At 41.2% G+C, this 27335-nt stretch overlaps 3 protein-coding genes across 9 annotated transcripts in view; 1 reads left to right on the top strand and 2 right to left on the bottom strand.

The window, feature by feature from the left end:
- Nucleotides 1–884: 884 nt before the first annotated feature.
- On the top strand, nt 885–6670 carry LOC112223742 (potassium voltage-gated channel subfamily A member 7). Of its 2 annotated transcripts, none has more exons than XM_024386912.2 (3): nt 885–1317; nt 1738–2511; nt 4805–6670. In XM_024386912.2, exons 2-3 carry the CDS (start codon nt 1825–1827, stop codon nt 5699–5701), a joined length of 1584 nt encoding a protein of 527 aa, XP_024242680.1. In that variant the 5' UTR covers nt 885–1317; nt 1738–1824; the 3' UTR covers nt 5702–6670. The 2 variants fall into 2 exon arrangements, with proteins under 2 accessions (XP_024242680.1, XP_024242681.1); XM_024386913.2 differs by having other exon boundaries at nt 885–1072.
- A 4281-nt stretch (nt 6671–10951) lies between these two features.
- On the bottom strand, nt 10952–14256 carry fgf21 (fibroblast growth factor 21). Its single transcript, XM_042305208.1, has 4 exons — nt 13943–14256; nt 13761–13882; nt 11956–12059; nt 10952–11848 (listed from the first exon to the last, which is right to left on the bottom strand). The coding sequence occupies exons 1-4, from the start codon at nt 14176–14178 to the stop codon at nt 11549–11551; spliced, it is 762 nt and encodes a 253-aa protein (XP_042161142.1). The 5' UTR covers nt 14179–14256; the 3' UTR covers nt 10952–11548.
- Nucleotides 14257–16560: 2304 nt separating this feature from the next.
- The window catches only part of LOC112223260 (liprin-alpha-3-like), a 43652-nt gene continuing 32877 nt past the window's right edge, over nt 16561–27335 (bottom strand). For 4 of the 6 annotated variants that reach the window (XM_042305310.1, XM_042305309.1, XM_042305308.1 and 1 more), the window contains exons 21-31: nt 26345–26523; nt 25937–26137; nt 25695–25757; nt 25149–25175; nt 20135–20310; nt 19666–19763; nt 19208–19383; nt 18890–18958; nt 18253–18415; nt 18037–18104; nt 16561–17584 (exon numbers count right to left, since the gene is read on the bottom strand). In XM_042305310.1, coding sequence (XP_042161244.1) covers nt 18052–18104; nt 18253–18415; nt 18890–18958; nt 19208–19383; nt 19666–19763; nt 20135–20310; nt 25149–25175; nt 25695–25757; nt 25937–26137; nt 26345–26523 — 1205 coding nt within the window. In that variant the 3' untranslated portion in view covers nt 16561–17584; nt 18037–18051. Of the gene's footprint in view, nt 17585–18036; nt 18105–18252; nt 18416–18889; nt 18959–19207; nt 19384–19665; nt 19764–20134; nt 20311–25148; nt 25420–25694; nt 25758–25936; nt 26138–26344; nt 26524–27335 lie in introns of those variants that run through there. The other 2 variants (XM_042305311.1, XM_042305314.1) reach the window with 2 other exon arrangements.

Raw genomic sequence — 27335 nt, forward strand, 5'->3', positions numbered from 1 at the left:
ACGTCATATCACGTTAAATCTACAGTAGCTTTTATTGGACTGATCATGTCAACATCATACTTTCAAAATCTAAGCTAGCTGTCATCATGAATCAAGTCGACAATCTACTGGCAAATCCTTTTTAACATTTGTCATATGAAAAGAAATAATGAAAAGAAATCAAAGATAAAATGTATCGGTGTTCATCAGCCATTGGACAAAAACATTACACAACAAGTTGGAAATCACAAATTCAGTCTACTTTCCTCCAGACACTGGGAGATGATTTCTCCTTTCAGCAGAACATGAACCTAAAACACAAGGCCAAATCTACACTGTAGTTTCTTACCGAGAAGACAGTGAATGTTCCTGAGAGGCCGGGTTAAGGTTTCTACTTGAAAGTCTACGGCAAGACCTGAAAATGGTTGTTTATCAATGATCAACCACCAATTTGACAGAGCTTGAAGAATTTTGAAAAGAATAATGGGGCGAATGTTGCACAATCCAGGAATGGATATCTCTTAGAGACTTACCCAGAAAGACTCACAGATGTCATCGCTGCCAAAGGTTCTAGATAGTATTGACTCAGGGGTATGAATACTTATGTAAGTAAGATATTTCAGTATTTCATTGCCAATTCATTTTCTAACCTGCTAGATTTGGAATATTCAGATCATCATAAGTTGAGAACCTGATTGAACATCACATCTACATAAGCAGCACATCACTGATCATTTAGATTTGTGGGCTGACATGATGTTTATCCTTATACATTAGAACTTTATACAGTCCATCACTGAAATCAATCATGGCATTCAAAGGGCACTCGATCCAACAAATGACAGTCAGCCATCTCAGTTGTCCGTCTCATGGAACGGGCCCCATTTCAGTTAGGGAGCTTACTGTAACACACCAAGTACCAGTGCAGAGGCGGTGACATTTGAGAGGGAGGGTGAAGGTTGTTCCCGGCCCTGGAGCAAAAGGGAGCGAAAGGACGGGAGGGGCCAGGCGCAGATTGAATTTCAACAGGACAGCATTCCCAAAAAAATTTAAGACAGACAACATAAGAGAGAGAAGAGGGAAGGACAGAATTGTGAGTATTGAACAGCAAACAGGTAGAAACGATAATTCGTGAACAGGTCAAGGAGGTGAGAGACAGGAGTGGACGAGTACTGGAGGAGTGTCCATCAAGGAGTGTCTCAGGGTTGGGGACAACCGTAGAAGACCACGTGTTGGACGGACAGGCGGACATGGTGACAGACCGAAAGATTCATGGGAGAAAAACAATGTGACTTTCCATCCCGCAATTAGTCTCCGTTAGCGGCTGCCAGTCACTCAGTGAGTGACTCGCTACATCTGGCTATCAATTGCTCGTTAGTCATTATACCTCACGTTTATAGTGCATTGTCGTTACTGTTCTGTCTCAAACAATTATTTTATGGATGAAAGGTGTTGCATAACCCTTACCAATGAAATGTGTGAAATAAATGAAGAGTATACTGTACAAACATGTTTGGATTATGTGGACATAGCGTACCTTAGACATATTTACACATAGTTTGAAGAGGATTTTGTACAGTACAGGCCTTTGTACATTTATATGTCTGACAGAGAACTCAACAGTAACAAAGATGTTCGACATGACTACTTCCTCTTGCATATTTACAGCTTACATAATGCAACTAATAATGACTATATCATATGTGTAGTGATAATGCCTCTATTCCCACACTGATCCAATTCCCACTCTGGTTTCAGACCCACATCCTCTTTAAGTCCAAACTGTCCTTACTACACACAAAGGAGAAAGGGCCCGGATTGTGGACTACGCCAATAAAGGCAGGGATGGAAAACAACGACCCAGAAGGAGGTGGAGAAGGAGGAAGGAGAGACATAGAAGGAGAGAAAGACAAACGGCTGAAGAACCAACTCAACAGCGAGGAGAAGGGCGAGAAAGAGAACCAAGTGGGTGGTGAGAAGGAGAGGAAGCGGGTGAGCCGGCGGTCCGGATCACTGTGGAGGAGCGGCTGGGTGCCGAGCGAACGTCTTGCGATCAACGTCTCAGGGATGCGCTACGAGACCCAGCTCCGCACCTTGGCCCAGTTCCCAGACTCCATGCTGGGCGACCCCAGGCGGCGGCATCGCTACTTCGACCCATTGCGCAAGGAGCTCTTCTTGGACCGCAACCGGGCCTGTTTTGACGCCATCCTCTACTTCTACCAGTCGGGCGGGCGGCTCCGGCGGCCCGCCAACGTGCCCCTGGACATTTTCATAGACGAGCTGTATTTCTATGAGCTGGGCGAGGAGATCATGGCACGCTTCAAGGAGGATGAGGGTTTCCCCAAGGAGGAAGCCCCATCGCTGCCCGTCAACGAGGTCCAGCGGAGTCTGTGGATGCTTTTCGAGCACCCGGAGTCGTCATCGGGCGCGCGCATCATCGCCATCGTCAGCGTCATGGTGATCGTGGTGTCCATCCTCATCTTCTGCCTAGAGACGCTGCCTGACTTCAGGAGCGAGAAGGAGCTTCGTGAGGTAAGGCAGCCAGAGGGCAAGGGAGGAGTGAGGTGGGATAAATAGGAGACAAGGACAATGGAACAAGTTGGTGTTTTGTGTGTGTGGGGGAGTTTCTCAATAGTCCAAACTGGCATCCTCCACTTGTTTCCTCATCTTCATCGGCACTAATCTGAGAGCTCTGTATAACTGGAAGTCAGATAGAATATGTTAGTGGCCAACTGGAGGACTTACTTATTCTTGTTTGATTCTTCAAATTCAGTGTTCAACTTGGACTGAAATAAGTGCTGGTACTCATTTTGGGTGCCGGTATTGTTTATAGTTAGGTGCAGGAGCAATACGCTAATATTCTATAAGAGGAACGAACTGGAGCTCAAGCAGTAGAAAATGTGAGGTGCCGGTACTCAGCTCTGGTGAGCTCCTGCCCAAATCAAGCACTGATGCTATAGAAGGAGATTGAGTGGGCAAAGGCTTTTGGAGTGAACATTCAGTAGAAGGAAAGTGTTACAGAACATTGTGACATACTGGACATGTATTGGAAAGGGAGAGGGTAAATATTATATTTTGTGAAAGATGCATAACAAGCATATAAGAAGTGAGGCAATGACGTCAATAAAACAATTACTTCATAAAAACAATGATGTCATTGAAACAATCAAATGAAATACTACATTTTGGTCTAGCTCCCATTTATCTGCTTTTGAATATTTAATAGAATTTTGAACCGCGTCACGAGAACAAGATGGATGGAGGGAAAGATAAATGAGAGCCATGTGTCATTTTTTAAATCATAATAATAATTGGAACCGTTCAAATCGGATATTGGATATTTACTTCCGATATGGGATTGAATGAGTAGGGTGACACGTGTTTTGTGTCGTACAGTCAACTCATCAAGCAAAAGCCTACCTCACATGGTCTGTGTGTCTTGAATGGGATGTGTGTTGTCACATGTGTCAAACGGCAACCGGATACCACTAACCAGCAGGTGTTTAGGTAAACACACTACAGGTGTGCATAGCTGACTACAGTGAATTATGTGGAGAAATATTGACAGGGAGACAAATCAAGGAGAGATAAGAGTAAGGCTGACGCGTGATTATTTTAGTCAGCTGGTGGCCCAAGACCTCTACAATATACTTCAGTCACGAAGATGAGATGGGAAGACCTTGGGAGATAAAGCGACATAAGTTGTGTCATGTTAACACATTCCTTCAGGAGAGCTGTGCTAGGCTGATGGCGGCTGCCTTTTTGCGCGAGGGCCGACGGCCAAGAAACGCAGTAACCCCAGTGAGGAGCGGCTGGCTGACTTGAAGAGTGTTGGCTATGCTGGGAGGAAGACGGGATATAGCGGACAGTGGAGATGGATGGGAGTAGCGTGAACACTCATGTTTCTCCTTGGCGATCTCAGGGGGCTATATATAGTGCCGGGACACTCCTAAGAGTACATCAACACGTAGATATCTGCCTTTATTAATAAACACGTCGACTGCGACCTCCTACCAGAGAGAAATCGTGAATAGGTCCTACTAGATTATACGTTTGACTTGTATTGTATCTCCAGACACACAGTCATATTTCACACATTGCACTCCTGGTTGTTGGGGTGACTTTTTCCCCTCGAGACGTTTTGATCACTCGACATTAAATGTGAGAGGCTGAAAGAAATAATCGGTGTACAGTCTGGCACTCTGACAGGGGAAAATAGACAGACAGTTGGACCGGACAGATTGAAACTCAAAGCCAGAAATAATTTGAGCTCAAAGTGTGAAAACAGCTATTTCACATGTGAAAATGTGCATCTGCAAATTTGACGTGCTTTTTCCGTAAGGGAACAAATGAACCCCCAAGAAATGGCGCAACATTTTGTATTTGCTTGTAGTACATTTTGTTACTTCATCATCATAAAAATATGAATTGTTTATAACTAACTGACGAGAACATTGTGTGATCAGGCTGGACCAACAAAACAGTATTTTTCATTGGCAATAAGTACTAGATGATTAGTAAGGCATAAACTAATAATAAGCAGAGGGGGAAGTATAATTATGTTTTTAGGAAGTGAAATCTGTAAATCGAAATGAAAGTTTATTTCAAGTCCCATTATCTGCTCAGTTTTCGCTCCAAGATACCAAACCCAAATATACTGAACATGTTGCAATACATAACACAGAAAAATGCTCTACAAATCACAGTAGGCCCATAACGTCTCATCTTTATCCTCTGACAGATTAGAAGTTAAATTTGCATTTTTTTCTTACTATTTTCCCCTCTTCCTCCCTGCCTCCCTGTCTTCTCCTCTCCCTTTGTCCAGGAGTACTTCTACAAGTACCACGCCCACGACAAGAACATCTCCATACACATGCTTCCCCCCGCCAGTGTCTTCCAGGATCCCTTCTTCCTGGTGGAGACTATATGTATCTGCTGGTTCTCTTTTGAGCTCTTCATGCGTTTCATCTGCTCGCCCAGCAAGATGCACTTTTTCAAGGACGTGATGAACGTCATCGACTTCACCGCCATCCTGCCCTTCTTCGTGACACTGATCACCGAGCTCTCCAAGGACACGGAGAACGCACCGGGAATGTCACTGGCCATCATCCGTGTAATCCGGTTAGTCAGAGTGTTCAGGATCTTCAAGCTGTCCCGCCACTCCAAGGGCCTGCAGATCCTGGGCCAGACGCTGAGGGCCAGCATGCGTGAGCTAGGCCTACTCATCTTTTTCCTCTTCATTGGCGTCATCATCTTCGCCAGCGCCGTCTTCTTCGCCGAGGCCGACCACAAGGACACCGCGTTTGTCAGCATCCCCTGCGCCTTCTGGTGGGCCGTGGTTACCATGACCACCGTGGGCTACGGTGACATGTACCCAGAGACGGTGTGGGGCAAGCTGGTTGGCTCCATGTGCGCCATCGCCGGCGTGCTTACCATCTCGCTGCCCGTGCCCGTCATCGTGTCCAACTTCAGCTACTTCTACCACCGCGAGACGGAGTGCGAGGACCAAACCCAGTACACACACATCAGGACCTCGCTGTGGGAGGACGAGGAGCACGAGGAGGGGGAGGAAGAAGGGGACGGAGAAGGAGATTACAATGCCATAGAGGGCATCTGCAACCCTCTGAATAGGACTCTGTTGGGGGGGCTGTGCACTGGGCAGAGCAGGGAGTCGAGTGGGGCGAAGATGTACCTCAGGGAACCCCTGGTAACTCAGGTGTGACAACAGGATGTGATAACAGGATGACCCTCAGTTGTGATCCTGTCACAAAAAGAGAGAGAAACAAAAGAGTGAAAAAATAGGGATTGAAAAACAGGGATTACAAATGTTTAAGACAGCTGAATGGCAAACTGTCACTGGCCTAAAGTGTGAAAGCAGCAATACGTGTAGCAGAAAAACATACATGCCTGTTTAACACTACACTCACCAGGGGAGGCATTAAACGATTGACTGGTGTAGGAACATAGAACTACACTACCGTAAATTGCTTGCCAGAAAAATAAAGGAGATTGAGTGACATGCTTATCGCTTTCCATGGTCATGCTATTTATTATTTAAACTATGAGTTGTAAACTATTCATTGTAGTATGAGCTTGTGTGTTCTTTTACAGAGTTGAATCTTCCTTGTCGTTTTAGTGCCGTCAATATAAAACCATGGTGTCTTCTCCTCTTTAATCTGATCTAGATTATACAGTTTGTAAAATGTATTTTTATTTACTCATTTATTCAGATGTACTATGAAAGAGCGCTTTCAGAAGGAATAAGCAAATGTTGGTCAACACAGACAAGGAGCAACTATGAGATAGACATAGTGCACAATGTTACTCAGTCACAGCTTCGCCATCCCAATGACGCATGTGCTAATGCTTATAGATAACAAGGTTTTTCATGCCACTTTAACATTCTCAATCGGACTACAGCTACAGCATGCTTATGATGATTGTGTGACTTCTTCTCAAGTTTATACTTCAGAGCCAATATTTCCTGATGGCTGGAGCTACATACATGCAGCGACATTCTGGTTCCTATTACTGTATCATCTGATCTCTGATCAGATCACCGAACGTATTGTTACCAATTTAGAGGGAAGGAGCGTGGAGGTCGTTTATTCTCAGGGTAACTTGGTGCGAAAGGCCTATATTTGTGTATGTGTTGTTTTTAATAAAGGTTATATTTTGTCCATTTTCTTAAGATGCCGTGTGCCGTCCATTGCTGTTGATAATTAGAAATGCTACATTTAATGGAATTCTCGCCGCGTTCCCTTCTTCAGAGAACAGGTGAAACTCTAGCTAGAGCTAGAGACATTAATGAAATGTTTATTTTCTGGATAATTAATTTTATTCTGTGGACCGCCCTTCGGTTGAAGCTTGGGAAAAGAGACTGCTGAACAGATGGTAGAGGACAATTACACATGCAATTTTTTTATTTTTTTAATAGTTATGTGTTTCCATTTTTTATTTCTGTAAAAACTCAGATCCAGGATGAGCCCCCACAATCTACCCTCGGAGTCGAGCTGAATTGCTGTACAGCATCTCTCTCTGAGCATCCGAGTGGCACAGCGGTCTAAGGCACTGGATCTCAGGTTCAAATCCAGGCTGTATCACATCCGGCCGATGATTGGGAGTCCCACAGGGCGGCGCACAATTGGCCCAGCGTCGTCCGGTGTTTGACCGGGGTAGGCCGTCATTGTAAATAAGAATTTGTTCTTAACTGGCTTGCCTAGTTAAATCAAGGTTAAATTAAAAATAAAAATCCCAGGGCCTTTTCGAGAAGCAACATACTGTCTTGGTGAATGATGTGCTTTTATGTCCACTAGAGGGCAGTCCAAACCAACATCAATCGTACATCCACCATGATGGAGTGCTCTAAAGTCTGTAACAAAGAAATGCTGTTTTTTTGACACCACACTCCACAAAGCAAGTTATGCAGGCTCTAGTTTTATCATATCTTGATTATTGCTCTGTCATATGCTTAAGTGCTGCGAAGAAAGACCTAGTTAAGCTGCAGCTGACCCAGAACAGAGCGGCATGTCTTGCTCTTCATTGTAATCAGAGGGCTGATATTAATACTATGAATGCCGTCTCTCTTGGCTAGGAGTTGGTTTGATTGAAGATTGACTGTGCCACTTCTTGTTTTTATAAGAAACATTAATGTGTTGGAAATTACAAACGGTTTGCATTGTCAACTGACACACACACTTACCCAACCATTATTTTCACAGTACCCAGGTCCAGAACAAATTCAAGGAAACTACAGTCTTATGCAGAGCCATGAGTGCATGGAACTCCATTCCATCTCATATAGTGCAAGTGAACAGCAAACCTGGTTTCAAAAAAACAAACAAAGCAACACCATGGCACAATGCCTCTCCGTGTGACCTACATGTTGTACCACATTGTGACCACAAGATGTCACCAAATGATTTCCCCAACACTTTCCCTGGCTGCCACTGCTCTTGCTCAACGACAAAATAATTCCTGTGTCATCACAACTTTTGGACATATTTCAACAAAACAATTTTGTGGTAAATTTATCAATTTTCTGAAGCTGAAATTAGATCAATAATTGCTAATTGACATCATTTGAGTCAATAATTGACATCATTTGAGTCAATTGGAGTTTTGGCAAGTTGGTTAGTACATCTACTTTGTGCATGTGTACCTGTGGATGTATTTCAAGGCCTACCTTCAAACTCAGTGCCTCTTTGCTTAACATCATGGGAATATCAAAAGAAATCAGTCAAGACCTCAGAAAAAAATTGTAGACCTTCACAAGCCTGGTTCATCCTTGGGAGCAATTTCCAAACGCCTGAAGGTATCACGTTCATCTGTACAAACAATAGTATACAAGTATAAACACCATGGGACCACGCAGCCGTCATACCGCTCAGGAAGGAGATGCGTTCTGTCTCCTAGAGATGAATGTACTTTGGTGCGAAAAGTGCAAAACAATCTCAGAACAACAGCAAAGGACCTTGTGAAGATGCTGGAGGAAACAGGTACAAAAATATCTATATCCACAGTAAAACAAGTCCTATATCGACATAACCTGAAAGGCCACTCAGCAAGGAAGAAGCCACTGCTCCAAACCTCCATAAAAAAGCCACACTACGGTTTGCAACTGCACATGGGGACAAAAATCATACTTTTTGGAGAAATGTCCTCTGGTCTGATGACACAAAAATAGAACTGTTTGGCCATAATGACCATCGTTATGTTTGGTGGGGTAAAAAAAGCTGAAGAACACCATCCCAACGTGAAGCACAGGTGTGGCAGCATCATGTTGTGGAGGTGCTTTGCTGCAGGAGGGACTGGTGCACCTCAGAAAATAGATGGCATCATGAGGTAGGGAAAATTATGTGGATATATTGAAGCAACATCTCAAGACATCAGTCAGGAAGTTAAAGCTTGGTCAGAAATGGGTCTTCCAAATGGACAATGACCCCAAGCATTCTTCCAAAGTTGTGGCAAAACAGCTTAAGGACAATGAAGTCAAGGTATTGGAGTGGCCATCACAAAGCCCTGACCTCAAACCTATAGGAAAATTGTGGGCGGAACTGAAAAAGCGTGTGCGAGCAAGGAGGCCTACAAAGCTGACTCAGTTACACCAGCTCTGTCAGGAGGAATGGGCCACAATTCATCCAATTTATTGTGGGAAGCTTGTGGAAGGCCACCCTAAACGTTTGACTCAAATTTAACAATTTAAAAGCAATGCTACCAAATACTAATTGAGTGTATGTAAACTTCTGGCCCACTGGGAATTTGATGAAAGAAATAAAAGCTGAAATAAACCTCTCGATTATTATTCTGACATTTCACATTCTTAAAATAAAGTGGTGATCCTAACTGACTTAAGACAGGTAATTTTTACTAGGATTAAATATCAGGAATTGTGAAAAACTGAGTTTAAATTGATTTGGCTAAGGTTTATGTTAACTTCAGACTTCAACTGTATGTACAAATTATAATCGTGCAATAGCAGAGCATGAAAGTTGCCACATCAATGTTACACTGAGTTAATTTGTTCAGTTATTGTTACTAAATGTTACATTCCAATGTTATTTACTGTTATTAGTTATATTCCATTCCAATATTATATTCCAATTAATATTTTTTTTATGAATTAAAAACAATTAAATACCTTTTGCTCCTGAATGTCAAGGTACCTGGGTACTAAAAAAAAACACCCAGTGTAAACTGTAGCCATTTATTTCCCTTTATAGTTTATTTGCCTAAGCATGATCTTCATCCACATACCGTTTCTTTCTTCCAAATGTTGCTTTTTTGTGTCAACAATTACACATTGTTCTTAGGGGGAGGGGGCTAGTTACCCCTAGTACTCCATGTGTAACTGATAGATTCACACACACACACACACACACACACACACACACACACACACACACACACACACACACACACACACACACACACACACACACACACACACACACACACACACACACACACACACACACACACACTACATGTTTATGTTTTTAAGTGTATGTAAATTGTAAAGTCTTTTGTAATGTATTTTTCGTTATATGTCGGACCCCAGTAAGACTAGCTGTCGCCATTGGCATCAGGCTAATGGGGATCCTAATAAATCAAAGGGTTCATTATGTTGGCTACAACCTTCCAAACACTCAGCACTTATTAGCTATTTATGGTGTGATGTGTTTAAGCATTTCTCCAGAAGAACTGCCCTGGTTTGTCTGGCCTATTCCTCCATTTTAGTATCTCTACTTGAGCATCCTTGCTGCTTTTGGTATTTTCATTGTATTGTTATTCAGTGTTTTAGAATATAATTAATAACATGATCTAGCTGGTATTTTCACTGGATATCTGCAGACAGCCTAGTCATACTTCACTAGAAAACATGAGCATATATAAAGCTAAGTGTTACAAAATGACTCTTTATTTATTTAGCAATACTCTCTTGGACTATAATATCAATAAGCTCCTAGACATGGTGTCAAAAGCCAGATAGAACTATTGTTCATACATAATTTAGCAACCTGGTCTCATAGACTAGACGTAACGTAGTAAAAGTAAATCCGGGACACTCAAATTAGTATGATATGTTGCTATGGTTACATAACACAGAAGGTTACTTAAAGCAATCATGTAAGAATGGATGGGTGGATGGGTTGACATATAACGCGAATGTGTAGCAACCCAAAGGTTGCGTGTTCAAATTTCATAACGGACAACTTTATCATTTTATATTAATTAGCAACTTTTCAGCTACTTACTACTTTTTAGCTGCTTTGCAACTACTAAGAATGTTAGCTAACCCTTCCCCTAACCTTAAACCTTTAATCTAACTCCTAACCTTAACCCTACCCATTAACCTAACTCCTAACCTTAACCCTATCCTTAACCCTAATCCCTAGCCTAGCTAACATTAGCCAGCTAGCTAATGTTAGTGTTAGCCACTTAGCCACCTAGCTAACGTTGGCAACCAAACAATTGGAATTGATAACATATCATACATTTTTGCAAAAGCGTTACATATTGTACGTTTGCAAATTAGTATCATATCATACAAATTGTCATTTGTAACATATAATATGAAATGGATGCTGGACCTCCACAAAGTACTACATTCATACGAAATGTAACAGATCATAATAAAAAGTGTGTCTTGGATTTACATACAGATTAATGCGAAATGATCTGAGAGTAGGTTGCATTTAGGCTTCAAAAGGTTTAAAAATATAAATAACGCAAACAAATTATAGCTACAGTACAATGATTCAAACTTGAATTCAAAACACTAGAGAGAAATATACTGCATATAACATATTCAACATGACATTCAAAGTGAGACCATATACACACCAGTCAGTCCCATCATAGAGTTATGGAACTAAAGTTCACCATCTACTTACTGAACTCTTCGAACCAAAACATTTGCCACGGGCCAATAAAAGTAACAGTGTTTCTACTACAAGTGGGAAAAAAAACCACTTTCGGAATTAACATGGTTATACAATCCAGTATACCTGTAAATAAATATACTCGGTTCATTGTATACTTCCATCAAAAAAATCAATTTTCAACTTCACTTATCCCTGGAGAACTGTGGACTGACAACACCAGTGAGACCCCTGCCGAAAGGGTTATCTGAGTCCAGGTCAAGCTGTTGCTGACTCTGTTGTTGATTTTCAGCTGTATTCGTCATACTTCTAGATACCAAAATGTTTCTCAGGGGTAGGAACCGATGGAACGGGAGCCCATGTTGCGGTGTGGAGCCTTTTGAGGTGAGGGACACATAAAGTTTGTGATGTGAAGAGAAGAAACGAGAGTATCCATCAGCTAGCAGCAGCTCTCTGAAGGTGCAGTCAGCCTCTGTGTAGTGGCTCTGAGGAAATGGATAACATCGAAAGAAATGTGTTAGATGCAGTGAAGCAAGGCCTTTAGCTGTGTCATATTTCATGCTATAGTAGATTATATTTGTCCACTGCCCACCTGTCCCCTCAACTGGCCAATGCTGTCCACACAGAGGAAAAGGGATGAGGACACACCCTTGATAACTGTCTCACCTTCTCGAACTGACCTCATCTCCAACACACCTGAGAACACACAGTAAACACATCCAATACAAATGTCATCTATTATTCAGGTGTTTGGGAGATGACTTATAAAAGTATAAACTTCATAATACTCAATTCTGTAAGGTCTATCTGTCTGTCAAACACTCACTGCAGTGGAGGCGCCTCAGTCAATTTCAGAAAAATAAATAGTGAAACATAAAAAAAGTGATCCCTTTTAGATTAAACTATACTAAATATATTAATGTCAATGAATAATTTATTAAAACACACTGTTCTGCAATAAAGGTCTGGAGTAGCCTCATCGGCACTTTCTGGTGGGCTCCCGAGTGACGCAGCGGTCTAAGGCACTGCATCTCAGTGCTAAAGGCATCACTACAGACACTGGTTCAATTCCAGGCTGTATCACAACCGGCCATGATTGGGAGTCCCATAGGGCGGCGCACAATTGGCCCAGCGTCATCCAGGTTAGAGTTTGGCCAGGGTAGGCCGTCATTGTAAATAAGAATTTGTTCTTAACTGACTTGCCTAGTTAAATAAAATAAATAGTATAGCCCGAGCACAGCTAGTTTCCGTCCCCTTCAATACAAAACCTAGAAGGCTCATCATTTTTACCCCATTCCGTAGACTTACACAGTAAATATGACGACTTCAGGAGGACGTCCTCCAACCTATCAGAGCTCTTGCAGCATAAACTGACATGTTGTCCACCCAATCAAAGGATCAGAGAATGAATCTAGTACAAAAAGCATAAGCTACAGCTACCTAGCACTGCAATGCATAAAATGTGATGAGTAGTTGGCTCAAAGAGAGAGAAAGACAATAGTTGAACAGTTTTGAACAAATTAATTTCTTCCAAAATAAAGGAAAAGCAAGAGAGAGAAAGATAGAGAGGTAGCTATATTTCATAGTATTTTTTCACATTCACTTACTTAGCTAGAAAATGCAGCTATCTAATTTAGCCTACTCAAACACCTGGCTCAAACAGAGAGTTATGCTGTGTTAGCTAGCTGGCTAGGCTATCCAACACTGGAACTCTTCCAAGCCAAGGTAATCTTTTCGTTTTATTAATTTATTGCCATTGGGGCCCGCCAGTGTAACTATTAAACTGCTTGCTGTACACAGTACTGCATGATTGTAGTTTACTGTAGTAGCTATTTTGACTATGGTGTTAGCTAATATGGTGACAATGATGTAGGCTGTGTGTAGCTGTTAGCGGTTATGGTATGAAGGTTTAGCTTGGAAAGGTTTTTCTGCCTGGTCACAGACAGCTGTTTTGTTGTGCACTGAAGTCCACACAAGCGAAGGGAAAAGGTGAAAGGAGGACAGCGCGGAGATGCGAAAAATAGTTATACAACGAGCAAAGTGATCATGCTGTTTGTATGTGGCTGCTATGAAAGTGAACTGTGTGTGCGGGTTATCAGAAGTGTTTTAATTCCACCGTTTCTTAAACGGAAGCAAATGGAACAAAACAGGGATAAACGTACCTGAATTTGCCCAATACAAACTCTTGTTTGCAACTGTTTGGAGTAATGATTACACCCTAGATTAGCTAGATGCAGGCAAGAGTGTGCAAGGCAATATTGAATGTGTCATTGTCTGTTAACTTGATTAATGCACATTTTCTCTCGACCTGTGCACCTACCTTGTAATAGAAATAAGCCCATGCTCATAAAAAAAGTCCTCCCTAATCTTAAACGGCACCGACCGCCACTGACTTACTGTAAGAGGTCTGACCAGGGCTTCCTGTCACTTTTCCATCTGGGGTCATCTCCAGAAACAGTTCTTTTCTTTGATTATCTGGGGGGGGAGACATTACATGTAAACATGACAACAACAACGACAAAAACAGTATTCAAGAGGCAATAACTATTACTACTAAGAAAAAAAGATGGCCTACATACCTCGAGCATAAACCGAAGGATCGATAAGTACACACCTGAAATATGTTTTTTTTTTTAAGTGAATGAGCATAAGACAGAAGAGAAGTGAGCATAATACCTGTGTAGAGATGTCTTTCTCTGACTTGATCATTGAAGAGCAGGAGTGGGTTGGAGTCAGGAATATATGATGATATAGAGAGAGATAGGAGGCCCAGAAGGGAGCAGGAGAACAGGGAGATGTGTGCACACAAGGACATTTGCGAGATGAAATTGACAAGAGAGCTCTTGCACAAAAAAAAAAAAAATCTGGTTCTGCAATGTTTCTGGATATACCAACAGAATAAATTAAATAAATAACAAATAAATAGAGAAATAGCTACAAAGCTGTCTTCACCCCAAATTCTAAAATGTAGCACGGTGTGCATCCTTATAAAGGAGGTAATGGAGAACGTCAGGGGGAGGTCACAGGGATTGACGGTATAAGGATGAGTCAGGTCGATTCTAAGGAGTTTATAATAACATCAAATTGTCAGGACCTGGAGAATGTGAAAAGCCCATGGTAGGAAAGGCACAGTGGCTATATAAGGGCTTCCTCCTTGTCAGCTCCTTCTAAGATGAATAGAATTACTTTTTACTACAGTTACATTTCTTTCCAGCACGTTATGCTCATGGTAAGCAACTTGGTGTTTACTAGAAAACTATGGGCAGTGTCAAACAGCAAAACTGGTAACAAATTAGAGCTTATGGTTTCCAACTTTCCTATATGTTTAATGCTCTTTTCAAGTGTTAAAAAAACAAGTGTTCAATTGTGAAACAGCTAAACACTTCTTTTAAAGTGTTTCGGTTGGATTCAATCATTTACCATTTTCACGAGTCTTCAAATAAACACATCCTCGTTGTTTTTCTTCCATACCGATTGTTCACCGTCATGACGCCTGTGTTAGTTGAAGACGGGGAAATGTCAGGTACTGATGACAATGTTTGTATTATTTTGAGTGTGTATAAGACAGGGGGGGTATGCTGTGGGATTTACAACCGTCGTTGAGCATGTGTTTACTGAACTCCAGCTGCAGTAAGACACTTTTAACGGGGGTCCAGGACAGTCATCCTGCAACAGTCACACATGTATTAGCACACTTCTGAACAATGTAGGACATGACCAATGCGCTGTATTCTCCTGAATGAACGTGCACACGCAGTCATCTTGTTAGACGGGGATCCAGTTAGCGTGGATGACACCTTCCACCATTCTCGTAATAACAAGGCGTGAACTACGAGTGTCATGGAATGTACGTCATTGTAGAATGACGGGTGAATTTGCCCTTTGATATTTTCTGATACAGGCACACTTCACTGTTCTGAACTCGCTCAAAGTGACACTGCTTCATTGAAGAAGTATTACACATTACTGTAGGCTAGACTAATTGACGCCGAGCAGTGAAGAAATCTCTATCGACGTGTCTTCATGATGACGAATGAAGGATGGAGTCCCACCAACAAAAGTCATATAGTCACTGCAGATTCACCCAGAGAAAGTGTACCTACGTAAGGATGTTTTCCACACTGATGCCCTAGACAAGTTTAATTGTGGTTAGAGAACTGGCCATTTTGTTTAGATTCTCTGCCAAAACACTTGGTTAAACTATGAAACATTTGGTTAAAAGCTGTCTAAAATGTTGATTTAAATGTGCTCCATGAAACAATTTACAGATCATTTTGTTTTCCTCACAGTTCGGCATGTACAGAGCATGAGGAGGAATAAGGGGGAATTTCCCAGCCTCCAGTTTCCAGAGAAAGCCCATGTAACACACGAACACGAAGTAGTGTTATTGTCTTCAGCCTCAGAAACAGGAAGAAGCTGCTGTTTTGATGCAACAAACGTGGCCACCTGCCAGTAAACAACTTACTCTATAGCTTCAAACAACGGATACTGTATGTCATTGACACAAAGGGCTATTTTCAGGTGGAATTGTTACATAGAGCGCCTTTAATTGAGAGAAAACAAGTCAATGTTAGAAATGTGAGTCAAACTGAGGACTTGGGAGAAAACGTGTAAATATCATCACGATACAGTGTAAACATCCACACAACCACAAGAGGGAAGAATGATGAAAATCAGGAAATCGTCAAGTAACCTGTAATTTCCTGTTGACCTCCCGTGACTTTATTTGGAATAGAAAATATAAAGCTGAACAAAATGAACAAACACTCAGTTCCCATCCATTTTACAGGTCTTTTTTAATTACAGCTTTTACAATCATTATCATTATTGTTATCATATTATATTTAATTGTCCTCACTACTCTTCATTATTGATATTAGTTTAAATCATAACACAATTTGTTTTCAAAATGTACACATACAAGTAGTATATCTTAATGTCCATAATTTGAAACGTATTTACTTTTCAACCTAAAATGAAATTACAGTCAATCTTAACTAAGTATGAAATTAAAATACCGTCCAATACATACATACTGTACACACACATACATACTACACACACACACACACACACACACACACACACACACACACACACACACACACACACACACACACACACACACACACACACACACACACACACACACACACACACACACACACACACACACACACACACACACACACACACACACACACACACTTACCTACCTACATACAATAGAGGTTATCATTTTAAAAATGATAAAAAATAAAATACACCCATTTTACAAATTCCTTACCCAAGTTTTCACGTCATTAGATGATTGATTTCATTACTCTCACTCTATGTTTTTGTTTTGGCATGCATATTAACACAAACGTTCAATTCTTTTCTCTTTTTTTTAACAGGATTTTGTCATAATGCACTTCACCAATTGTCCAAGGTCCTTCTCATCTCATGGTGTCTGTTATGGCTTAAGAACATACGAATCCATTCCCTCATTCCCTCGCATACTCTCCCTTCATAACACTTTATAACCCTTATGACTCTGTCCTCATACAGTACATTGTTTCTCAACCTCTGGTCCCTGGACCGACAGCAGTCCCTATGGTGATTCTCACCGATCCCTCAGATGTTTAGCTGTACCTGACCCTAGTGAGTACTCAAATGCTAGTTTTAATGTAAGTGCTTCCCCAAAAGAGAAGGACCATAGCTTGTGGGTCCTGAGTAAAGGAAATACCTTAGCTCGCCTGTCCACGGTAGAAAAAGGTTGAGAAACAAAATCCTAATACCAGCTACTGAGATGGGGTATGGATGTTCTATCGACAATTCAAATCAAAGAAACGTCTATCAGGTTCATCATTCTGTTGATCCAAATGGAAATGCAGTTTTACATCCCAATGAAAAAAATAAGAGTCATTGTGTCAATTTTCAAAGAAAATTGTGTCAAAGAACTTCACACTGGGCGATGGAGTCATTTTTTACAGCATCGAACAGCTTCATGCCACAACTGTGGACTAAGACGGACGGAGGGAGAGAGAGAGAGAGAGAGAAAGAAATGGACAGACAGACATTCACTCTATTTTAGTATCTTTTCATTCTCTCACATTGCCCTTGTTTCTTCAAGGATTCCAGTGGAATTCTTTTTTGTTTGTGTTCTATTCTCCATTTTGTTGATGATCTTCATCTTTTTTTCTTCAAAAACGTTTTTTTTTTTTTGGGGGGGGGACTCTCTAAAACAAAGACAGGATAGATAAATAATGATGCAACCATAAAGTAAAACTCAATTTCAGTATGGGTCAGTTCTTGTCTGCAATGTGTTTGGAAAACTGAGATTACTGAAAGGACTGAGATATGTTTGGATGAAAGGTTACTGAAATTACTGAATTGTTTTTAGGATGACTGAGAACACTGAAATGAGCTAAATGAGTTTCAATAACTGATATGAATGACTGAAATACAGTCTGTTTGGACGCATGAGATTACTGAAATTACTGAAATGTACCTGGATGACATGCTTGGGTGACTGAAATTCAGACAATCTTACAGAAGGTGACAAGAAACCATTCCGATTTTTTAGAAGTTGATGCTTTGTCGAGCCAAGACCCTAAGGAATTATTTCGGACTACTTTGCAAACTTGAAAACGTTCATGATATTCTTTTGGCAATCAAGTATTTTTCTCACCTGATGTGCTTATCTCTAGCAGGAATATGTTCTCACTGACCCCGACTCACCCCTGGGCCCAGAGTTCACTGAAACAGACAGCATTACGGTTTTCAAACACCTGTCAATGACACTAGACCTCCAGTCAATAACACTGAAATGAGTGGTCAGCATGGAACCAATGACTCATAGAGCAGGTTTCCAGTGGGAAAGACATGAAGAAGAGGACCCCCTCACCTTCACTCTGGACTTTCCTCAGGGTGACGGAGGGCGTGGAGATGGCGGAGGCACGGAAGTTGGCGGGTAATGTTTCTGAGGAGTCAGAGGTCACGCCCCGGAGGTCCTTCTCTCTGAACATCTTCCTCCACGAGGGCGAGCGTGTGAACGTCTTAGTGCCGTCCTGTCAACAAGACGCAGAGGATTGACACACAAAAAAATATTGTACCATGCAATTCATTAGATTTCCCAAGTGCTAGTTAGGTATACTAAAGAACAGCATGTGGACAAAAATACATGCACATGGGGAGGTAGACTTGAGGTTGCTGGTTTGAATACTGGAGCTGACAAGGTAAAAAATAAAAAATAAAAAATTGCAGTACCCTTGAGCAAGGCACTTAACCCTAATTACTCCAGGGTTGCTGTACAATGGCGACCCTGGCCTTGAACCCACTCCCTGCAGGTTTCTCAGGGGGAGTTGGGATATGCAAAAAAACAACATTTCCATTACACATCTTGTGTGTGACAGGACAAATATAAGCACCTCCCCCCAAACAGTTAATGTTGGTTGAAGCAAACTGCCTATCTTGAAAAAATTGCCTATCTTTATGAGCAAATAGTCTTAAGTAACCAACTACATTTTTAAAATGCGTTTTACCTCATCTGGTCTTCTCTCAGTTCCCATGGAGATGAGGGCATTGTACTCCTTCTCCAGCATCTGCCTCGCCTGGGAGAGAAATAATGAGTTTTAAGATTATAATTAAGATTATCAAGTGGATTTCATGATTAAGATTATCTTGATTAAAATGTAATGACCAAACAGTTGCAGGTAAGGGAAATGAAGTAGGTTGGTGATTGTGGTGAATGAGGGTTATTGTGATTAGACTACAATAGTAGAATTGAGCGCATGTGCTCTGACTTTCTAGCATAGTGGTGAGTACCTGCATGTTCTGACCGGACTTCTAAGTTCAGGTACCTGTGTGTTCTGATTGGGTATCTGGAGGAGCAGGGCAAGGTCAGTGTAGTCAAACGTGTCGTCCAGGGCTAGGAGGGCCCCATGTACCCCACTCTCTGTGAGGTTATCTGCAAACTCCTTTAGCCCAATGGCCTGGACCCAACACATCACTCGCTCATTGGACCATACCATCACATCTACGGAGGGGGCAGAAAGCTAATACAGTGAAACAGCTACTACAGCGAAACAGCTAATACAGCGAAACAGCTAATACAGCGAAACAGCTAATACAGCGAAACAGCTAATACAGCGAAACAGCTAATACAGTGAAACAGCTAATACAGTGAAAAAGAGCATTTGAGAGACAGAAATAATATAATATTTTGCCATACAACATTCATTTGCAATGTCAAAATCCAAATCCCAGACGAGCCCCGAAATATATTACGGCTCAAGTTACCTGTGTGCAGTATTCTCACCTTGGTTCTGATGTTGGCTCTCATCCCTCCTCCTTTCAAGCTCCTTCCTGTCGTAGTTCAAACGCTTCAAGCACATGATGCCATAATGCAGACTTACCCTGAGCGAGAGAAAGAGAGTGAGAAAGAGAGAGAAAGAGATAGTGTTACTGTCAATGTCCTCACAACCAAAGACACAACCACTGTAAAATCCTGATGCAGACAAACTAAGGTGGAGAAGAAAAGAGAAAAAATAACTCTGAAACAGAGAAGAGGAATGAAAGAAATGTTGGAAAAACCATCGGTAGAAATGTGTAACTAAGCAGAGGACACTAGACGATCCGGTATTAGCTTTGGTGTTTTCATGCGGCACACAAATTAAGGAAACAGATTTGTGCCAAATCCATACCAACATTTTTGGCCTGAATCTGCTTACATACACAGATTGCCTTTCAATGACACTAAACATTGATTGAAATTATTTGAATCCAACCTGTGGAAGCTGTCCACCATTTTGAGCTGTCCCCTCAGCTCCTTCTTGGTGAGGTGGTCCAGCATGCGAGCGTCCACCAGGGACTCCATGAAGTAGGAGCGGTACTGGGGCAGACCCAGGCTGGGAAGCCACTCATTCCCTACCCACTCATGGTTCATGTCCCCATAGGCAAGGATCTAAATAGGGGAAGAGAGAGAGAGAATCAATGTCCACTGAGAGACAATATATTTAAAATATCCTTCCAAAATCTCATGTGAGATACAGTACCAGTCAAAAGTTTGGACATACCTACTCATTCAAGGGTTTTTCTTTACTTTTACTATTTTCATTATAGAATTATGGTGAAGACATCAAAACTATGAAATAACACATTCAGAATCATGTAGTAAACAAAAAAAGTGGTAAACAAATCAAAATATATTATACATTTGAGATTCTTCAAAGTAGCCACCCTTTGCCTTGAAGACAGCCTTGCACACTCTTGGCATTCTCTCAACCAGCTTCGTGAGGTAGTCACCTGGAATGCATTTTAATTAACAGGTGAGCCTTGTTACAAGTTAATTTGTGTAATTTCTTTCCTCCTTAATGCGTATGAGGTAATCAGTTGGGTTGTGACAAGGTAAAAGACCAAGTCCATATAATGGCAAAAACAGCTAAAAAAATAAAATAAAACGACCGTCCATCATTACTTTAAGACATGAAGGTCAGTCAATCTGGAAAATTTCAAGAACTTTGAAAGTTTCTTCAATTGCAGTTGCAAAAACCACCAAACACTATGATGAAACTGTCTCTCATTAGGACCGCCACAGGAAAGGAAGACCCAGAGTTACCTCTGCAGCAGAGGATACATTCATTAGAGTTACTGTAACTGCACCTTAGAATGCAGCCCAAATAAATGCTTCACAGAGTTCAATTAACAGATACAGTTGAAGTCGGAAGTTTTACATACACCTTAGCCAAATACATTTAAACTCAGTTTTTCACAATTCCTGACATTTAATCAGGAATTGTAGTAAATATTCCCTGTCTTAGGTCAGTTAGGATCACCATTTTATTTTAAGAATGTGAAATGTCAGAATAATAGTAGAGAGAATGATTTATTTCAGCTTTAATTTCTTTCATCACATTCCCAGTGGGTGAGAAGTTTACATACACTCAATTTGCATTTGGTAGCATTGGCTTTAAATTGTTTAACTTGGATTAAATGTTTTGGGTAGCCTTCCACAAGCTTCCCACAATAAGTTGGGTGAATTTTGTCCCACTCCTCCTGACAGAGCTGGTGTAACTGAGTCAGGTTTGTAGCCTCCTTGCTCGCACATGCTTTTTCAGTTCTGCCCACAAATTTTCTATAGGATTGAGGTCGGGGCTTTGTAAGGGCCACTCCAATACCTTGACTTTGTTGTTCTTAAGCCATTTTTCCACAATCTTGGAAGTATGCTTGTGGTCGTTTGTCCATTTGGAACACCCATTTGCGACCAAGCTTTAACTTCCTGACTGATGTCTTGAGATGTTGCTTCAATATATCCACATAAGTTTCCTCCCTCATTATGCCATCTATTTTGGGAAGTGCACCAGTCCCTCCTGCAGCAAAGCACCCTCACAACATGATGCTGCCAACCCCCTTTCTTCACGGTTAGGATGGTGTTCTTTGGCTTGCAAGCCTCCCCATTTTTCCTCCAAGCATAACAATGGTCATTATGGCCAAACAGTTCTATTTTTGTTTCATCAGACCAGAGGACATTTCTCCAAAAAGTACGATCTTCGTCCCCATGTGCAGTTGCAAACCTCAGTCTGGCTTTTTCATGTCGGTTTTGGAGCAGTGTCTTTTTCCTTGCTGAGCGGCCTTTCAGGTTATGTTGATATAGGACTCGTTTTACTGTGGATATAGATACCTTAATACCTGTTTCCTCCAGCATCTTCACAAGGTCCTTTGCTGTTGTTCTGGGATTGATTTGCACTTTTCGCACCAAAGTACGTTCATCTCTAGGAGACAGAATGCGTCTCCATCCTGAGCGGTATGACGGCGGTATGGTGTTTATACTTGCATACTATTGTTTGTACAGATGAAAGCGGTACCTTCAGGTGTTTGGAAATCGGTCCCAAGGATGAAACAGACTTGTGGAGGTCTACAATAGTTTTTCTGAGGTCTTGGATGATTTCTTTTGATTTTCCCATGATGTCAAGCAAAGAGGCACTGGGTTTGAAGGTAGGCCTTGAAATACATCCACAGGTACACCTCCAATTGACTCAAATAGTGTCATTTAGCCTATCAGAAGCTTCTAAAGCCATGACATAATTTGGGGGAATTTTCCAAGCTCTTTAAAGGCACAGTCAAATTAGTGCATGTAAACTTCTGACCCACTGGAATTGTGATATAGTGAATTATATGTGAAATAATCTGTCTGTAAACAATTGTTGGAAAAATTACATGTGTCATGCAAAAAGTAGATGTCCTAACTGACTTGCCAAAACTGTAGTTTGTTAAAAAGAACATTTTGGAGTGTTTGAAAAACAAGTTTTTATAACTTCTTATGGCTGGGGGGGATGTATTGAGTAGCTTGGATGAATAAGGTGCCCAGAGTAAACTGCCCTCTACTCAGGCGCAGAAGCTAAGATATGCATATTATTAGTAGATCTGGATAGAAAACACTCTGAAGTTTCTAAAACTGCTTTAATGATGTCTGTGAGTATAACAGAACTCATATGGCAGGCATAAACCTGAGAAAAAAATCCAACCAGGAAGTGGAAAATCTGAGGTTTGTAGTTTTTCAACTCATTGCCTATTGAATATACAGTGTCTATGGGGTCATATTGCACTTCCTAAGGCTTCCACTAGATGTCAACAGTCTTTAGAACCTTGTTTCAGGATTCTACTGTGAAGGAGGAGGGAATGAGAGCTCTTTCAATCAGGTGTCTGCCATGAGCTGATCACGCGTGCTCCCGTGAGAGGTTGCTGCGGTCCTTTTCATTTCTAAAGACAAAGGAATTCTCCGGGTGGGAACATTATTGAAGATTTATGTTAAAAACATCCTAAAGATTGATTCTATACATCGTTTGACATGTTTCTATGGACTGTAACAGAACTTTTTGACTTTTCGTCTGGACCTAGTGATCGCGCCTCATGAATTTGGATTTGTGAACAAAATGCGTGAACAACAAGGAGGTATTTGGACATAAATTATGGACTTTATCGAACAAAACAAACATTTATTGTGGAAATGGGATTCCTGGGAGTGCATTCTGATGAAGATCATCAGAGGTAAGTGAATATTTATAATGCTATTTCTGACTTCTGTTGACTCCACAACATGGCAGATATCTGTATGGCTTGTTTTGTGTCTGAGCGCTGTACTCAGATTATTTCATGGTGTGCTTTTTTTGTAAAGTTAAAAAAAAATCTGACACAGCGGTTGCATTAAGGAGAATTGGATCTATAATTCCAAGTATAACACTTGTATCTTTTATCAATGTTTATTATGAGTATTTTTGGAAATTGATGTGGCTCTGCAAAATCACTGGATGTTTTGGAACTACTGAACATAACGCGCCAATGTAAACTGCGATTTTTGGATATAAATATGAACTTTATCGAACAAAACATACATGTATTGTGTAACATGAAGTCCTATGAGTGTCATCTGATGAAGATCATCAAAGGTTAGTGATTCATTTATCTCTATTTCTGCTTTTTGTGACTCACCTAACATAATTGTTTAGCATGCTTCCGTCGTAAAGCCTTTTTGAAATTGGTTTATCTTTAAAATGGTGTAAAATACTTGTATGTTTGAGTTATTTTAATTATGAGATTTCTGTTGTTTGAATTTGGCGCCCTGCACTTTCACTGGCTGTTGTCATACCGATCCCGGTAGTGGGATCTAAGCCATAAGAAGTTTTAATGACTCCAACCTAAGTGTATGTAAACTTCCGACTTCAACTGTACATCTCAACATCAACTGTTCAGAGGAGACTGCGTGAATCAGACCTTCGTGGTCGAATTGCTGCAAAGAAACCAGTACTAAAGGACACCAATAAGAAGAAGAGACTTGCTTTGGCCCAAAAACACAAGCAATGGACATTAGACCGGAAATCTGTCCTTTATTCTGATGAGTCCAAATTTAAGATCTTTGGTTCCAGCCGTCGTGTCTTTGTGAGACGCAGAGTAGGTGAACGGATGATATCCACATGTGTTGTTCCTACCGTGAAGCATGGAGGACAAGGTATGATGGTGCTTTGCTGGTGACACTGTCAGTGATTTGTTTAGAATTCAAGAAACACTTAACCAGCATGGCTACCACAGCATTCTGCAGCAATACGCCATCCCATCTGGTTTGCGCTTAGTGGGACTATCATTTGTTTTTCAACAGGACAATGACCCAAAACACTATTTGACCAAGAAGGAGAGTGATGGAGTGCTGCATCCGATGACCTGGCCTCCACAATCACCCAACGTCAACCCAATTGAGATGGTTTGGGATGAGTTGGACTGCTGTGTGAAAGAAAAGCAGCCAACAAGTGCTCAGCATATGTGGGAGCTCCTTCAAGACTGTTGGAAAAGCATTCCTCGTGAAGCTGGTTGAGAGAATGCCAAGAGTGTGCAAAGCTGTCATCAAGGCAAATGGTGGCTACTTTGAAGAATCTAAAATCTAACATATATTTTGATTTGTATAACACTTTTTTGGTTACTACATGATTCAATATGTGTTATTTCATAGTTGTGATATTCTACAATGTAGAAAATAGTAAAAATAAAGAAAAACCCTTGAATGAGTAGGTGTGTCCAAACTTTTGACTGGTACTGTAGATAGATAGAGTTAACCTCAATTCTAGTCCTGAGTATAGTCTATACTTTATTTTGAAGCGGACAAAAAGTCTGTAAAATAGTATTGATCAAAATCTAAGGAAAATGCCCAAATTGATGTATCGGATTTATGGTCTGTTTACAATGTGATATCATTGATTTAATTTCCTGTTCATGACAATAGTATTCATGACAAAAACTACAATAATATCTCACCTGGTCCCAGCTGAACTCCTTCACTTCCTTCAGTGGAGGCAAAGGAAAGGGATAGAGAGAGAAAGGGATAGAGGTGGAGGGAGAGGGAAAGGAACGATTGCCAGGATGTGTTTTTACGGTAAATGACAGGAGGTGTTATGGAGAAGAAAAGATGTAAGGAAGGAAGGGCAGAAGGAGGAATAGTTTGTTAGTGAATGAAAATTAGTTGGAGAAACACTACACTCAAAGAGAATTTGGGGGAGTAGTGGGGAAAAGGTGCAGCGACACATGCCTAATCAGAGACAAAGACAAGGAAAACAAATTGTAAATGGAATTTCATTCAGCATAGTCTCAAGTTGCTTGTTGATTTCAAGCAAGTTGGATGTGTACCATCAATTCTTATACAGTTAGGAATTAATAGAATATTGTTAGATAATTGAGTTGCACGAAAGTCTTGGGATGTCTTAATTGGTCAAACATAGGTTAAATCACTTTTGAAATAAGGAGTGATTGTGTAGGAGAACTAAAAGCAAATATAAAAAGAGAGAGATAGGCAAAACAACTTACTGGTTTTATGGCAGCGGTCAGTGACTCCATTTCGGCATGAGTCATCCATATATCACTCGTCGACTGTGATGTCATCGAGGACAATTTGAGATTCAGATGGAAAAAGAATAAGGATATGTTTACAGTTTGCATACATTTTCACTCAGACTTATTCAAACTTCTATATGTGCAGCAAGTATGTTACTGAACATATGCTAATGTTTGTGTGCGTGTTTGTGAGTGTAAATGAGTGTAACATTTACGGAGCGTGTGCTGGCCGGTGCCGAGGGGCTGGTGAGGGACACCATCTCCTGGATGGCCAGGCGCAGTTTCAGGCGGTGCAGGGGGTTACTGATGCCAATCTCCCGCTGGATCTCTGTGTCCGACAGGTTGGCCATGATGGCACCGCTCTTCACATTGGCACGACATGCTGCCACATACCAGGCGGGCATGCCCACCCACAACTAAGAGGAAGAGGAAAAGGAAGAGGAGGGGGAAGATGTATCTGCTTTGGGAATATTTACAAAATATTCCCTGCCAATAAGGATGAATTTAATATGTTCATCATGTACAGTACATTATTCAGATTCATTCATAGTAAGATGGAGCACCTTCAGGTAAAACAATGCACATGATTTCCTCCCAGATAGTTAACCAGTGAGACTTCATACCTCAAGCCATGTAACCACCGTGGGGCCATCCCATGAAGCGAAGGGAAGACCCTGGCGACAAGCTTCTTCTAGCAGGTCGTGCTTCTTCTTGCTGCGGCGATCTTTCTCCACGGTGCCAGTTCCCATCTTGGCCAGGCCCAGGGGGTCAGCTGAGCCCAGGTCATCGGAAGGTGTGGAGGCTGAGGTCAAAGGTCATGTGAGAAACTACTCCCCATGATTACTGGACAATCTCTCTTGCCATAAATAATTTGTTTTTCTTCTAAAAACATAGAAAAATGCTACCCTGGTTGATTATTTAAAAGAATATTGAGTATAACTGTGTACACTGACTATACCAAACATTAGGAACACATTCCTAATATTGAGTTGAACCTCAATTAGTCGGGGCATGGACTCTACAAGGTGTTGAAAGCGTTCCACAGGGATGATGGCCTATGTTGACTCCAATGCTTCCCACAGTTATATCAAGTTGGCTGGATGTCCTTTGGGTAGTGAACCATTCTTGATACACACGGGAAACTGTTGAGTGTGAAAAACCCAGCAGCATTGCAGTTCTTGACACAAAGTGCACTGACTACCATACCCCATTCAAAGGCACTTAAATATTTTGTTTTGCCCATTCACCCTCTGAATGGCACACATACAGTGGCTTGCGAAAGTATTCACCCCCCTGGATTTTTTCCTATTTTGTTGCCTTTCAACCTGGAATTAAAATAGATTTTTGGGGGGTTTGTATCATTTGATTTACACAACACGCCTACCACTTTGAAGATGCAAAATATTTTTTATTGTGAAACAAACAAGAAATAACACAAAAAAAATGAAAACTTGAGCGTTCATAACTATTCACCCCCCCCCCCCAGTTTTGACCATTCTGCCTGCCCTGACCCTGAGCCTGCCTGCCATTCTGTACCTTGTCACACCACACTGGATTATTGACCTCTGGGCTACGGCAGTATGGGACCAACAGTTGGCCATATGCTTCAGTCTG

Source organism: Oncorhynchus tshawytscha, linkage group LG24, assembly GCF_018296145.1.
Source record: "Oncorhynchus tshawytscha isolate Ot180627B linkage group LG24, Otsh_v2.0, whole genome shotgun sequence".
Lineage (NCBI taxonomy): Eukaryota > Metazoa > Chordata > Actinopteri > Salmoniformes > Salmonidae > Oncorhynchus > Oncorhynchus tshawytscha.